This window comes from Osmia lignaria, chromosome 13, assembly GCF_051020975.1.
Source record: "Osmia lignaria lignaria isolate PbOS001 chromosome 13, iyOsmLign1, whole genome shotgun sequence".
NCBI lineage: Eukaryota > Metazoa > Arthropoda > Insecta > Hymenoptera > Megachilidae > Osmia > Osmia lignaria.
This window is the reverse complement of record NC_135044.1, coordinates 1,350,501-1,365,715: the sequence shown is the minus strand read 5'-3', so window position 1 is coordinate 1,365,715 and position 15,215 is coordinate 1,350,501. Positions and strand designations below refer to the sequence as shown.

Sequence of the window (15,215 nt, the reverse complement as noted above, 5' to 3'; positions counted from 1 at the left end):
GTTCGTTAATTGTTTCTTACTGTTTAAACACTTTTGTGTTTCAGGCGCAGCCTGATGTACCCCGGCGTTTAACTGATGAGGAAATAAAGGACCAAATGTTGGATTGACTGGCGTATAATAAAACAACAAGACAAAGAGTAAATCTCAACTTTATGTTATCTAATGTGTGTGTTAAATTTTCTATTTAAATAACACAATAATTTGAATTATGCAATTTTGTTCTTCTTCAACTAATATCGGCTTCCAGCGTATCTGTTTCGATGGATTGACAGGTACACATTACACTAGAAACACACGGTTCATGAGAAAATGACATTTGGCCATTGCCGAGATCCACCTTGAGTCAGAACTTCGTGTTTATAACAGAAATTGACATATGGCTGAAGTCTTTTTCTTTCTTTTTTTTTCTGTTAATGAATATTTTATCGCAACGTGGTATCAGTTACTTCGTAAAAAAATATCGTATTAGCTGTTGTGGTATCAATTTCAACGTATCAAAATAAATTTGTAAGAAGAAAAATGAGAATTTTGGATACATTTATAGCGATAGTGTTTTTAATAAAAAAGATGTTAACCCTTTGCACTCGTATTTACATTTCAGAAGGCTACCAATCAACTTGGAATTTCTTTCATTTATTTATTTTATTTTATTTAATATATACATACACATTTAAGCAGAAACTAAAAGAAAATATTGTAACAAGGGTCCCTTGAATGAAATACTAATGTAAATAGATGTATAATAATAAAATGTAGGATGGCGACTATACGCCGACACACGAGTGGAAAGGGTTAAACATTCTTATGTCACCAGCATGAAATCTCTACGGTAATCTTTGATACTCTCCCACCAAGAATTGTTTATTTGAAATTGTTTGAAAGATAATTGTTTTAAAATTATGACGTTTAAGCGTTCCCGCGTTGACAATTTTATTTGGTTTTCGAAAGATGTCACTCTAGTACTGTGCCATCTACCTGCAAGCTTACCATGTTGCGAGTTACCAATCCAGTATCGAACTCTGCATCACAAGTCACGTTTATAAACGTACATTCGGGGTTTGTTGTCCACTCGCTCGGTGTTTTGTATATGTTTATATCGGTTTCTTGTGTAAAAACTATATCATTATCAGAATGAGTGCCGAGGAAGAGGTGCTACGGATTCAAAAAAAGTTGAACAAGATGTCGAGCGGTGACGGGACGGTGAGTAAGTGAGTAAAATAATAGTTGTGTATCGCTCGGCACATTAGGGGCTGCTCGACGAGCACGAAAGCTCTTTTTCCAACTTAAAATGCAATTACTGTGATAATATGAGAATATATAATGCGTACGAGTGCAGTATTGTGTAACATTATCGCTCCGATGAATGATGTTTATATGTATAAGTCCGTGTAACACGGTCATTCGGTATAAATTGATGTACCACAATGTATCGTAGAGCTTAAGTATCTGACATACTAATTTTAACGCGTCTACAATCCTTTCCAAAGGTTAAATCGTGCTCTCATTATCAAATTTGTTGAAGCACCAATTGCATATACTCAAACTTGTTGTTAAACACGCATCATTGCGTTTGTTTAGTACTTTCATGAATGTATGAATTATCTCACTGAATTGTTTGCCTTGAACATAATGTAACAGATACTAAGCTCTTATCAGTACAAACAAAAATTTACCATATGTGTTAACGATACAGGTACATGTATAATAATGATTATACAGACATCAAATATAAATAATGATATGTTAAAACTATATGTACACTTAAATTGCATATTTTTTATTAAATAAAAGAACCTTTGTTACAGGGACAGGAACAAGCATTGGAATTACTTAAAATATTGCAAAAGTTACCAGTTGACTTGGAACTTCTAACTAAGACACGTATTGGAATGACTGTTAATGCATTGAGGAAATCAAGCAGAGATGATGAAGTTATATCATTATCTAAAACTTTAATAAAAAATTGGAAGAAGTTTTTATCTGGTAAAAAAGTAACTTAATACTATCCATTGGAATATAGTATAAGTGTATTATATTTAACAAACTTTTTTTTTATTTAGGATCCAACAAAGAGAAAGATTCTACTTCTTCGAGTAGTTCAAAAAAGAAGGATGACAAATCAGAGAAAAATAAAGATGACGGGGATCAAAAGAAGGATAAAGATGCTACTGATGGAAATGATGTTAAAATGAAAGAAGAGAAACCCCATAAGGACCTTCAAAGAAAACAATCGACCTTCCCGGCTCCTACCACAACAGATGCTGTAAGGCTTAAATGCAGAGAACTTTTAGCGGCGGCTTTAAGAGTCGATGGAAATACGATCGATGGTTGTGCTTCACCGGAAGAATTAGCAGAAGAATTGGAGGAAGCGATTTATGCAGAATTTAAAAATACTGATAACCGATATAAAAATAGGGTAAGCCTTATATTCTTCTTTCATTTTCATCTTTTAATTTAAATATATCATTTAATTCTGTATACTTGTTTAGGTGCGTAGTAGAGTTGCTAATTTACGCGATGCAAAGAATCCGAATTTGCGAACGAATTTCATTGCTGGTGCAATAACACCTGCTAGGCTTGCATCTATGACTGCCGAAGAAATGGCGAGCGATGAAATAAAACAATTAAGAGAACAATTTAAAAAGGAGGCGATCAATGATGCCCAACTTGCTACGGTGCAAGGAACAAAAACTGATTTATTAAAATGTGGAAAATGCAAAAAGCGCAACTGCACTTACAATCAAGTGCAAACGCGTTCGGCCGACGAACCTATGACTACTTTTGTGCTATGCAACGAATGCGGTAATCGATGGAAGTTTTGCTAAATCTTCTTATTCTGTATGGTTTTTTTGATCAATATGGAAAAAGAAAGTGTATTTCGTTCGACACCTACTTATTAATCAACACTTATTCAGATTGACGAGACATCATTGGATGTATGTTACGTAAATTGATCATTCACAGATTGTACATTAATCGTTTAATGATTATACTTTTAGTCGATTCACAAATTTTCAAACACTTGGTTTTCCTTCTCTTGTATATATTAAAATGTAATGTTACTAGGTCTCAGCTTTGTAGGATTTCAACTACACCGAGGAGAAGCTGGATAAATCAGATTAAAATACTTCAAACTCTTTTAAATACAGCATTCATGCTGGTCGAAGTTCTAACATGCGAGTAATGTTGAAAGTAAGACTTTTCATTTTAGATTGTACGAGTTTACACAATGTTTTATCTGTGAAACACTTCGAAATTGTGGGTACAGTACTGAAATACATGTATGTAATTATAACGTAGTGTTTTTGAAGCCCCTCAATAATTAAAATCGAAATTAAATGATTCACAGAAAGGAATTTTTCAAATTCGACTGTAACGCCATCTATACGAAAACGGCTGAAACTATTCAATAGCTTACTGACTGAGTTTCCAGAAAAGGGGAACAGCAGCATTGCCTTCTGGGAAACAGAGGAACTAAATGGTAACTTACCGGCCACATTTCAGAAGTCGGTAAGTCAATAACTCCAACTTTTAAAAAGCGGTCTTTTTAAATACAACAGACAAGCACAAAGCAATAGAGGTAAAGTAAAACTCGGTAATGAAAAAGTGAAGTACAATTTTTATTAATATACGCAGCCATTTCAACATTCGGTGCACCATCACAAAATTAATTTCAAATTAATTAGTAAACACGCTTGTTACAGTTGTATCGCGACATTTTTTCGGCTCTCTCTATATAAATACCTCGTAATTAAAATATATAATATATACATATGTATTTATATATATAATATATATATATATACGTGTGTATGTATATCTGTACAGCCTGTATACACGAATCTACAAAATAATTTCTATCTAGTCGCTAATTATGTTGATCGTTAACCCTTTGCGATCCTCCATTTCTTTATTCTAACAAAATTTTGAAATTCAACTAAACTAAATTACAATTAACAATTAACATTATAATTAAATTAACAACATTTCAAGTTTCCATTTCTTTCACGGAAAGAACAATTAATCATATGAAACATTCACAATATGAAAGTATAATTCAAGAAATATATTCTCAAAACAGAAATGAAGGGTTGTCGGAGCGCAAACGGTCAAAGAAGCAACGAGTTGTCGAATTGAAAACGAGTTAGCCAAGCATGTACATAAAAATAGAGGGGAATAAAATGCATTTGGACGAAGTTCGGTATGCGGCTCGTGCAATCGCAAGGTACACTATTTATCCTGTGTGATATGTCACCCTTAAGAACCGGAAATTAAAATCAATACAACAGAAGAAAACGTTAAATGAAAGACCTTCGTATACTGCAAGAACAATATCTAAATAAATATCGTAGAAAAGTAAGAAAATGGACATTTCAAAGAATCTAACAATTTTGAGGAACAAAATTTTCCAGAAGATTTTAAATGGAAAAACATTCTTCAGGAATTAAATGTCTATGTTTAGCGAGGCAACGAGAGAAACTTTCGCCCTTTTACAATATATAGGGTCAGTAAAAATGGAAACTAAGGACGGAGTGCTCGTGTCTTAACGCGAACGCAACAGACTAGAAAAGAATAAATTAAAAAATCATTTCCTCTCGTTGCTCATATTTCGTGTCTTGAAATCGTTCAAAAGTAAAAACTTTTGTATTCGAAGTGATCCAAATATTTTCTTCTATAGAGCCTATGTTCTAGCGTTAAATAAATAGGTCGAAATACTTGTTCTGGTAAAGTAAATGCCGCTCGAAATTCTTTAATTTGCTTAGCTTAATTGTAAATGTTTTTAAGCTCTAACAGCCAGCTAAAATCGCTCTCTGTTTAATCAAAATACACGTCTCGTCGTACTTTTGTCTTTCTCTTTAAAATATATCGTTACACTATAGTGCTATCGAAGACGAGACACTTTATTGACGAACGTGAAAAATATACTGAGTTTTCTGGAGGAGGATACTCCTCGTACTGTACATACTTTCTACGAACGAACCCTATCATCGGTTAAACTTAACACTTTGATGACTCTGTACATACCATAAAATAACATAAACAATTTATGAAAATAATTGACACTAACTCTGTAAATTTTCCAAACACCTAGCCTTTCAAATCTAACAGTAAGTAAAACAATATAAGTATAGAATTACAACTTTGGCTGGGCTCCAAATAATAATATTAATTAGAGCCACGTTATCAATGAAATTCACAAACATACGATACCATCAGAGTGTTAAGTGTCCTAATGGTGTAATATCCTTGGAAATATCATACAAGGAAGAATCCATATCCGTGCACCGAATCTAAGATTATATTTATCTCTCGTTTCCTCGTTTCGTTTCTTTTGTTTAAGTACGAAAAACCCGCGCGACCAGTGTAGCAATGCGACATCAGAAAAAGAAACGACCAGGAAAAAGCCAGGTCGTGTTTGTACAAAATTTCGTAAGTGCAATCTGATTCGCGCGAGTGGAATGTTGAGACAATTCTGAATTATAATAATCTAAAAATACGAAGGAAACGTAAGAGAATTTTCCATGCCGAGTATCATGCAAACGGGGATAGTTTTCGGATGCCGAGGTCTGTCGTGGACGTTTAGATAGTTCTCGGTTAGTTTAGGCGTTGATTTCATTCGCACTGGGTCAAAACGTTTAGCTTGGAATCATGTGCCAACCAGCAGTCGGTAGAATTATTCGATTAATAATCGAGCGACTATGGTATTTTGTGATTCTTACAATTAGACTCTTAAATGTCTGACCTTTTAAATAACTAAACCCTGAAATTTGGGTACATACCAAGCTCATAATTAACACATCATCCACGAGTCACAAAATATCATGGTCAAACAACTTTGATTGTTTGTCTCAGTCGCACATCGCATGGCGACATCTTGATATCGAGTAAATTGGGGCAAGTCGAAGGAACTATACGATTTCAATGGCATCGTATCCCCGCCGAAACGCGCGTCGTCATTCCTCTTATCTTAACACTTTGACGACCATTCCCATACATTCTACCATTAACCTCGTTTCACCAGATTGCTACTCTTACTGCTCTATAAAAAATGAAACATAACATTTGATCGTCAAGGTGTTAAAGAGCGCGGTATTAGAATATCAATCGGTGATTGCCATTAACAAAAACACGTCCTTTCGTGAACTGCTTCCTCGGCTCGCCTGGTAAACACGTTCACTAGTTGGCAGTGTACCCTGTTAACAAATTATAATTGAAGAATGCAGCAGTATTGGCCTCGTAGCTGTGAAGATGAATTATGATATCATTTAGAAGTACCTGCAAATAATCGAACAAGTGTTTACCTGATTTTCACGTTGGAGTTATCGATTACCTCGCCATCGCAATTCCACACACTCAGGCTCGAGTTCATATAGCGACTGTTAATCTCGCTATCAGACTGCATGTGCAATGTGGAGAGGGCACGAAACGTGAACTCCCTTGCTCTGTACACCTCGACGAAAGGTAGATCGTACTGCAAACAGAAATGAATTGGCTTCACTCTATCAATCGTATCGATTGTTTGCTAAAGATTTCTGGTATCTGATAAATTGACAAATTTGGGAGTTTATTTGACAAAATTTCGAGGTACCAGAGTCTTCTGTTTGCTGGTCAGCCTGAGCAACATTCTTATGTTATTAAAAAGCGAGGTGTGCCGAACTAGAATCACATCCACGCAACCATCACCCAGATGGCAATGAGGGCTGAATCCCATGGGACTCCTAGAGCAGGCACACGCTAGATTAGCACCGTTCACCATGAAAAATTTGCCTCTGATGGTCATCCATCCTGAAACAAACACATGAAATAATATAAATACGCAACATTAAACTGAAAACCAACAAATTTTCAACTCACTAGAAATTTCTTTATCAGGAACGCTTTTGTGCATGTGCTGCAAACACCTTGTGCAATTTTTGGTGCATCTTGTACTCGTTGCTGGGTGACAAGGGTCAGAAAGAAGCTGTATTTCGCCTTCGTAACCTTTGTTCGCGATTATCTTCTTGAAACCTGAAATCAAATAACAATAACGTTCAGTTACAAATATACACGTAACACATCACTTTTATACGACGTTATCTCTGAAGGAAAATAATCCTAATAAAAATACCTCGAATTGAAGATACATTCTATGTACATACATATTTTTCCCTTCGTGTTGCTTACGAAAATGTTTAGTGGCGTGTCGGTTTTAACACGTCCCTTTTAATACATCCCACGCGTGAAGTAGATCAATAAACAGAGAGAGACGTAGTACTTCGAACGCGATGTAAGTTTCAGACTATCCTCTATTTTTAGTCTCATTCGCCAGGTACTCGGGGAATGCGGGGGAATTAGTGACTAACAAACTGGAACTAAAGACGTAAGAAAGGACAAGGTTCACAGTTCTATGAATGGAAGACAATAGCGTGACACTGACTACATAGAAGGTGTATTCGTAGTCGTTCGTGTTTCCCCTTTATTATGGAATAAATGTTGCCCAAGTACCCGGAGCTATCGACTCACCCGAGTAGTCGTATCTCTGGGGTCCCATCCACCTGAACTTCTCGCTGTCTCGTATCACATCGCCCAGGTATCCATAGCTAAGCACACTGGCGTACAACCTCAATAGGGTCTGTTCGCTGTGAACAGAGGAGATGTCGAGGCCGGTACTGTCGCCAAAAATGATATGTATCGCAGCCGTCTGAACGTCGGTTGTCCCATGGAGGCTGTACGCCACCGTGTCGGTGCTACCACTGGGTATCACCCCAATCGGCAATAACGGAGTCGGCAGAGATACTTCAGGGTCGTTCGGATCGATTTGTTGCTCCTTAGAGGTTCTCAGTACAAGACCGTTGATCACCTCCGCGAGAGTACCGTCACCTCCGATGCACACCACAGCCTGAAAATGGGTTCGAAACGGTGGTACAGAAACTTTCTAAGCAGAGGCTAATGAAACAATGAAATTCTTACATGAAAATCGCTTAAATCTGCCGTTAAAAGAGTATCACGAGCATGGCCAATTCTTTCCGTGACCAACATCTTGGTCTCGATACCCGCGATGGTCATCAACGGTTGCACATCCTTTTCCCAAATTTTCAACCCCTTCTTCTTCCCTCCAAAAGGGTTGACGAATAGTAATATCTTTCTTGGACGATGGGTGAGCCCTGTAAATAGATAATTTTTTCATTCGTTTACGATTTCGAAGAAACGTGTAAGTACGCGCCGAGCGGGAACTCGGATCAATACCGTAGTCCTTCCAACAGGATGATACAAGGGATCGCGTTACACGTGCTAAAAGAAACCACTCCCCATTGTTTTTTCTACCGGACGGGGTTGTAAGGGGAAACAACTCGAGCCTGGGGTATGGCGTTTTGATTTATCAAATCTAACAATACCAACTTATGGATAATGATAGTCAGTTTTAGGTTCGTCGGTTCAACGGTCGGCTCTGGGAACTATGCAAGTCCCTGTCTCGACTGGTTAAATTTGGATCAGAGCTGGTTATATACAAAGTCCTAGAAGAGGTACATCAAACGAAGCGGAGGAACGCGTAGCCGCTTTATTACCAGACGAGTCGTTTGTGTTTCCACAGTTTTGATGTTTTTTTTTCTTTTTTGTTTTTTTTTTACACGGCAGTAAAAACGTGGTCTTAGTTACGCAGCCTTGATCCGTAACCAACGACCTAGTTTTCATCATGCACCACCACGCAGAGTAGTCCTTTCTACTCGCGTTCACCGCGCCCCGCCGAATGTACCCACGCGAAATTAAATATTGTACAACTGGTGGAAGCGATTTACGCGAGCGACAGGTTGAAATTGCTAAAATAGATCAATTGAAAGACTCGAGAGGAAAGACCGTCGTAAAATACCGTAGAGACTTTGAAAATACACACCGTGGAAGGGTGGTCGAAGCTAAATTAGAATTAGAGTATATCTGGAATGTATAGCTCGTGGAAACAATATCAAATGACGAGACACCCTAAGATTCCATAAATATACGCTACATTTGTATCATCTAGAACACCCTAGGTTTCTATAAATATGTACACACTACGTAAGAATAACTAAGATCATTGTAGAATCGAGGTTGCATTCCAATAACGTATAGTCTGCGGAGGCAATGCAGCACCCTAATAAACCAGATAATTAAATAATTAAATAAATAATGATACCAATCGATACAGAGACTTAACGCTAGAACTACCGGCGATTGACGTATACCTACTTCTACCGGAGGGATCAAAATGACTTGTTTTTCAAATTAATAAGTCATTATGTCTCTTATGGTAATTTTGTACAATGTAGATGAACGAAAATATACTTAGTTTTCTAAGAATGTATTTGAACTATACAAAAATAATATGAGAAACTTCAAAAATCACAAATCTACCTACGTTCCGTGGGGGGTCAAAATGACTCGCCTCGGTATATGGAGGTATATTGCATAAAATTTTACATCAAAAAGACAAAAAAAAAGGAAAACTGTTTTACAGAATTATTTGCATATTTTAGAAAAAGTCATACAAAATTTTAGAGAACAAAATGTATTGAAAATGAATAATGATTATAAGAAATGCCAAACAAGTCATTTTGACCCCCCTTGGTAGATCTAGCGTTAATAGAGCTCTGTAAAAAAAAAATGCAAAGAGGATTAATTCCAGCTGAATGAAAATTGAAACATATTGCAGACACGTATAGTCGGTTCAATCAACATAAATTAAAAGTGTTTTATCATTTCGTTAACGTGACGAAAAGTTTTCAAGACGATTAGCCGATCGAATTAAGTACGCCAGTCGACATTTACCAGGCCGGACTTCAATGATCGATACCGGATCAATTATTCAACCGTTCCCTAGTCTCAAATAGAAAGGAAATAATAGCGCTCACGTACAGCGACAATTCAACTTTCACCTACTTTTCCTCTATTTCGTATTTTTTTGCAATCGACGCTATTAGATCCCAGGTTGTTTTCGTTACAATTGCGAAAACGAGTGATCGGAATAAGAAAATCAGGGAACAAGTTTCACCGGATTGTGAAAAGGAATCGATACGATAATTCTCTGTTTCGTGAGAAGTGAAATGTCCTTGCACGTGGATCAAACTTTCTTTTCATTGTCTCTACAAGAAATGTAGATGAATATATGAATGGGTAATATTAATGAAGACGTAATTGTGAGTAAAAGGAAACTCACCCATCAAGTAATTTCGTATGGTTTTCACCCAGGATGCAACTTGCCTGGGATCTGTGTGGCTCATTGTCACACTGTGATGGCTCCATTTCATTTGTGGCCCACGAACGGCGTAGTGTAAAATAAAATTCGTCGGACAAACGGTGGACGAGGTGGGCGATGTAGGGGGTTGTTTCTCTTTAACGTTCGCCCCGGGTATCCAATCGTCCCCATAGCGAACTGCGAGCACATCCGTTAACGGCAGAGTCCATCTTGCTGAAAATTAAACATATTTTTTCTGCGTTAACTTTTTTATCTTTATCATTATTCAATTACAATGATCTTTGATTATTTTGCAAGAGGAAGATAATCGGCCGAGATAAATGGATATCGATAAGAATCGATGACCTTGCGATTTTAAGCGCAATTTTTTCACACCGATAAAATACTTGGGAAAATTCGATAAATTCAAATCTCTTTTCATTTCTTCCTCCAAGATATCGGTCTACATACAAGCAAGAATATTCAGCAAACACGCTAAAATACATCCGATCACTGAAGGTCGACGAGTATGGTCACCTGAGAGTTTTAATCACTGAAACCTGCTTGCAGCTTGAATCGGGAACTAAGAAAAAATTTGAATAACTTAAAGAACGGATAATCATTTCGCTCATAGACGAAGGACAAAAACATTCATTAAAAGAACATTCTCGAGGACACCGATGTTTTTGCTTATAATTACTCCAATGCTCGAACTACTCGTCTTCTTTTTATTACCGCATATGGTGCTTATACTTATAATACTTCTCGAAGAAGAGTTTCATCAGGTACAAAGAACTTTTAATTCAAAAATCAAATACAATTAAAAATCTTGAAAGAGGAGAATAGTCGCGAGAAGATAAAACGGAGGAGAAGTAAGATGGAAGGTGAGCCAGTTAAAGGAATCCAGCGACCTTCCTCGGGTACTTATATGACCCGTCCGATTCGAAGGTTCGCGAGCACGAGGGGAATCGGTGTGAACGACCTGGACGCCTAAATTTACCTGAAGAAGATTCAGGCTGCAGTTGGGTTCGTGTCCCTGGGAAATTATGGATTCTCACCGTCATTGCGGCTTCAGAATCAAGGATGCTCCGTCGTGCGGATAATACGAATGTTCTTCCTACTTCGACTTGAAAAATCTTCCGAGGCACGTTTCACAATTGTTCCATATCTGAGTTGCGAGATTTTTAAAAAGCAAATCATGGAAAATGTGACGCACGAGAGTGCTACCTGTTTCGTAATTAACGCAGCCAGACTTTATATCCGGTTTGTACGAAGATAACGACGCGAGAAAAGTAGCGGAACATTCGTTGAACGATCCCGTTCAGAGATAGAAAAAGAAACGTTAATTCGATTTAAGAAACGTTTTGAAGATCAACGCGTAAACTGGTACCAGTTGTCCACTGTAAATTGGGATAAGCATTAAATTGGATGAATGGTGAGCACGATCCAATTAACCAGGCTTTGACGCAAGACCGTACACTGTTTCGGATTATTAATCCCTTGTAACGACGAGTTACAAGTTCTGGCCTCGATTCTGCTTTACATACAACTAAACGCGAGCTCTTTTATCGAAGGGAATTAAAGAAATTGAGATTTGAAGGGAGCGAAACAGCGGTGCTTGAAATTTATCGAATCGCAGCGCCGCGAATTGAAATTTGCATAATTGGAAGCACTCGGTGATTCGAAGTTGTTGGAACTAAAGATATATAGTAGAAAATTTACCAATTACAATTGATCCCGATTGAAATACATCGAACTGGAAGGATGCAAATAAAAAATTCATCGATCTAACGTGATCTTTAATCAAAATCTACTAAAATTAGATCCCTCCGAATCGAAGTGAAATAAACGAAATCGTCCAAGTTCAGAAGTCAGACAATCAATAAACCTGGTTGTAGCCTGAAATTAGATTGGTTTTTTCTCCTCGGAGGTACACCATGCTCCGGATAGCGTCAAGTAAACCTCTAGTCTGACCTTTCTACCGAAATCAATAGTTCCTCCAAGACTCTCAGGCTCGTTGACTTCCTTCTAAGTAGCCGCGTTTACTTAAGCACATCCGGCGTGTAATAAACAGGAAAAAACGAATGGAATGAAAAATAACGAGACGTCAGAAAGAAGAATGTCCCAAACAAGATACGATATTCGAGGCATGCCTGTCCCCGGCGTTACACAGATAATTGGGATGTATGCCAAACCGCGATCGGTTGTTCGACTCCGAAACGAACGCCTCCTATCGAACCGACGAGACTGGAAGATTTCGTGGACCGAGGTCGCAAGACGCGACAAATTTTTTTTTTTCTTCTTCCTTTTTTTTTCGCGTGAAAAGGCTGTTTACTCGGGCCAAAAGTATGACGTAATTAGGGCACTCGCACAAATTACTTCCAAGCATATATGTGTGTATATAATATACGCGGCATCTTGCAAGTTTCACTTTTGCATGCATTCGATTTACGTAATCGTGATACTTGAATTCTGTTGTTGGAAAAAATATGTTTGTATATGACTATATAATTTCAATTTTATTTCATTTTTATACTACTAGTCTAATGTATGCAAGTAGATTTAAACGAGAGAATCGATTATGACTGTAGCAATACCATTTCGATCTATCGTATGCACGTATCGATTGCGCGCGACCTGCACGGAATATCGATGAGTTTTTCGGCGATCGGCTCACGTAGAAGCAGAAACATATGTATCTAAACGCGCGTCCTTGAATTTCATTTGCATACCATTCCGTTTCCTTCTTCTACCCATCGCTATTGAATATTAAATAGTAAATCGTACTACTATTCTCCATCGACGCGTCGATCGCTTCCGCGAAGAAACCAGTATGTTGTTGTTGAAAAAGAATACACATGAGAGAAACCAAAATACCAGAAATATAAGAGAGAAAAGTTACGTGATAATTAAACATTATCGTCCAGATAAGGTTTTCAATGTCAATTTTTATCGACAGTTGATAGGATACTTTGAAAAATTACTTGTCATCGTTCAACAACCGAACCGAAAAAGCAAATATGTTGAATTGTAAAGAGATCCTTTGTTTAGAAATACCGTTTGAATTTCGCGCGAAACGCGGTTCTCCCACAGTTGCATAATGAATTTCCATGAAAATTATCATGCCTGCAGTGGAAGCAATTTTCTTGCGTGATAAATCAACTTTTATCAATAATTAGCATACTCGTATTTATATTATGAAACGATTTGACGTTTTTCGATCGGTCGATCCTTCGATACTCTCGAAACTCGAATCAAAGCTTTACTTCCTCGCGCGACCGTAGTTTGCAAGTGAATCTCTGACAGAAACGGGCAATTTCATTAAAACTTCCTCAATATTTGTTATCCTGCGTAGAAGTCTGAACAATGATGACATATATCATCGCAAAACCGGAAGTATTATTTCATCAACTTCGAAATATGATTCTGTTTAGTGAAAACTGAACACCGCTGTTTAGTGGTAACTTTGTAAAAATTGTTGTATTTAAGTTATTCAGTAATGATAATTTAACAGAAAAATTACCAATTTTCCGATTATGATTATTTCATAACGCGATAAATAAATATAACCTAAAGAATGCTAATATGTTATATACATCAAAGTCACGAACAGGTGACATCACTTGTCAAACTATCAGATTTTTAAACCAGACAGTGACGTGTTTATTTTTATTTCAACTGTTTAACACTTTAACAATTCAATCACGTTAAATCGTTCTTTGTAAACGATCGCTATAGTCTCGGGTATGAATAAACAAACTCTGTATTCAGAATTTGATGCCTCTTTAATGATTACTGCAGTACAATACAAAACGATACAAATTTTCAGTATTCACATTACGCATTATCATACAAAGTTCATCTATTGGCTAACGATTTCTAAATCGAATGTAATTAACAGACTGTGCCTGTTAATTATCACTACACTTTCATTCCAAGCAAAGTATACATGGTTGCACTCCACCTAACACGTTAGCCGTAGACTAAAGACCATGAAAATTTGCCGTGGTGAATTAAATAAGCAAAAATAATTATAATATTAATATCGCCAAATCAGATCCAACATGATCCGCGATGTTCGCAACGAACGTGTTAACATCAGAGGTAACGGTGCAACCAGCCACTGTTCCTTTGTTTCGAACCGCGAAAGACGCGGAAACGCGATTGATCCTCGCTGACACGAGGCCGTTTTATCACGCTTTCTCGCTCCGATCCCTTTCCCTGATACTAACGATCGTTGGCACGAGTACGCGACAAGAAGTTTGATTCTACACTTACTGTACGGTGGTTTCTCCGTTTCCCATATCAGCGTGCCGCGATGAAAGTAGACCCTGCACCGTTTCTTCTTTACCACAAAGGTGTTCAGGAGCACTGTCCTGGAGGATTGGTCGGTGATTTCCTGCATCATCTTCGATGGCTGACGTTGGCTACCCTTTCGCGAGAACACTCGTTCAACGAAGAAATCCCATAAACGTCATCTCGGTACCGATCGATCGTGGTACACAAGAAAATCGCTACGAAAATCGTAAACGATACTCGTGAGCAATAAAAAACCACTATCAATCTAGCCTGCTCGCTGGCCCGAGCACAACTACGGAGCACGATCGACTCACGAAGAATCGTGCCAAAACGTACACGCTCGGCTTTACGATCGTCAGCGCCTCCATCCAGTCGATTCTCCAAGCATGGAAGGAAAATTTCCTTGGTCGATGATTTTCTCCCTTCCGGAGTGCCACTGCAGTCGAACTGCAACCAATTGGCTTTTCCTTTACATCGATAGAAAATCACGTGTCCCTTTATCCCTCGTTCATCACTCTTCAATTAATTCTTTAGCATAATTATGTTGGATCTATCTGTCTAGAGAGATAATGACATTCCTCGATGTACTGAATGAAAATACTTACTTATCTCCCGATTAAATAATCACCAAAGGTTCATTTATGTATCCAGAACCGTGAGGTTTTTGTTTAGTATCCATTCCTCTTGTATAAACTGAGACAAATACGAATTTTGAAATACCGATAAA

At 37.6% G+C, this 15,215-nt stretch overlaps 2 protein-coding genes across 5 annotated transcripts; one reads left to right on the top strand and one right to left on the bottom strand.

Annotated features, from left to right (window-relative positions):
- Nucleotides 1-985: 985 nt before the first annotated feature.
- Nucleotides 986-6,057, top strand: TfIIS (RNA polymerase II elongation factor). 3 transcript variants are annotated; one of them, XM_034320128.2, is made up of 5 exons: nucleotides 986-1,200; nucleotides 1,806-1,983; nucleotides 2,061-2,416; nucleotides 2,490-3,510; nucleotides 4,082-6,057. In XM_034320128.2, the coding sequence occupies exons 1-4, from the start codon at nucleotides 1,132-1,134 to the stop codon at nucleotides 2,823-2,825; spliced, it is 939 nt and encodes a 312-aa protein (XP_034176019.2). In that variant the 5' UTR covers nucleotides 986-1,131; the 3' UTR covers nucleotides 2,826-3,510; nucleotides 4,082-6,057. The 3 variants fall into 3 exon arrangements, with proteins under 3 accessions (XP_034176019.2, XP_034176020.2, XP_034176021.2); XM_034320129.2 differs by having other exon boundaries at nucleotides 993-1,208; XM_034320130.2 differs by lacking the exon at nucleotides 986-1,200 and adding an exon at nucleotides 1,247-1,693.
- Cerk (Ceramide kinase) lies at nucleotides 6,056-15,202 on the bottom strand. 2 transcript variants are annotated; one of them, XM_034320120.2, is made up of 9 exons: nucleotides 15,094-15,202; nucleotides 14,468-14,935; nucleotides 10,172-10,423; nucleotides 7,951-8,144; nucleotides 7,504-7,879; nucleotides 6,856-7,008; nucleotides 6,590-6,786; nucleotides 6,303-6,472; nucleotides 6,056-6,194 (listed from the first exon to the last, which is right to left on the bottom strand). In XM_034320120.2, exons 2-9 carry the CDS (start codon nucleotides 14,595-14,597, stop codon nucleotides 6,119-6,121), a joined length of 1,548 nt encoding a protein of 515 aa, XP_034176011.1. In that variant the 5' UTR covers nucleotides 14,598-14,935; nucleotides 15,094-15,202; the 3' UTR covers nucleotides 6,056-6,118. The 2 variants fall into 2 exon arrangements, with proteins under 2 accessions (XP_034176011.1, XP_034176010.1); XM_034320119.2 differs by lacking the exon at nucleotides 15,094-15,202 and having other exon boundaries at nucleotides 14,468-15,015.
- Nucleotides 15,203-15,215: the final 13 nt, after the last annotated feature.

Coding starts and splice junctions, on each gene's coding strand:
- Cerk (XM_034320120.2), bottom strand. CDS start 14,597: ATGATGCAGGAAATCACCGACCAATCCTCCAGGACAGTGCTCCTGAAC. Junction 8,145..10,171: donor CATACGAAATTACTTGATGG/GTGAGTTTCCTT, acceptor ATCTATTTACAG/GGCTCACCCATCGTCCAAGA. Junction 6,787..6,855: donor TCCTGATAAAGAAATTTCTA/GTGAGTTGAAAA, acceptor TGTTTGTTTCAG/GATGGATGACCATCAGAGGC.
- TfIIS (XM_034320128.2), top strand. CDS start 1,132: ATGAGTGCCGAGGAAGAGGTGCTACGGATTCAAAAAAAGTTGAACAAG. Junction 1,201..1,805: donor TGTCGAGCGGTGACGGGACG/GTGAGTAAGTGA, acceptor CCTTTGTTACAG/GGACAGGAACAAGCATTGGA. Junction 1,984..2,060: donor TTGGAAGAAGTTTTTATCTG/GTAAAAAAGTAA, acceptor TTTTTTATTTAG/GATCCAACAAAGAGAAAGAT.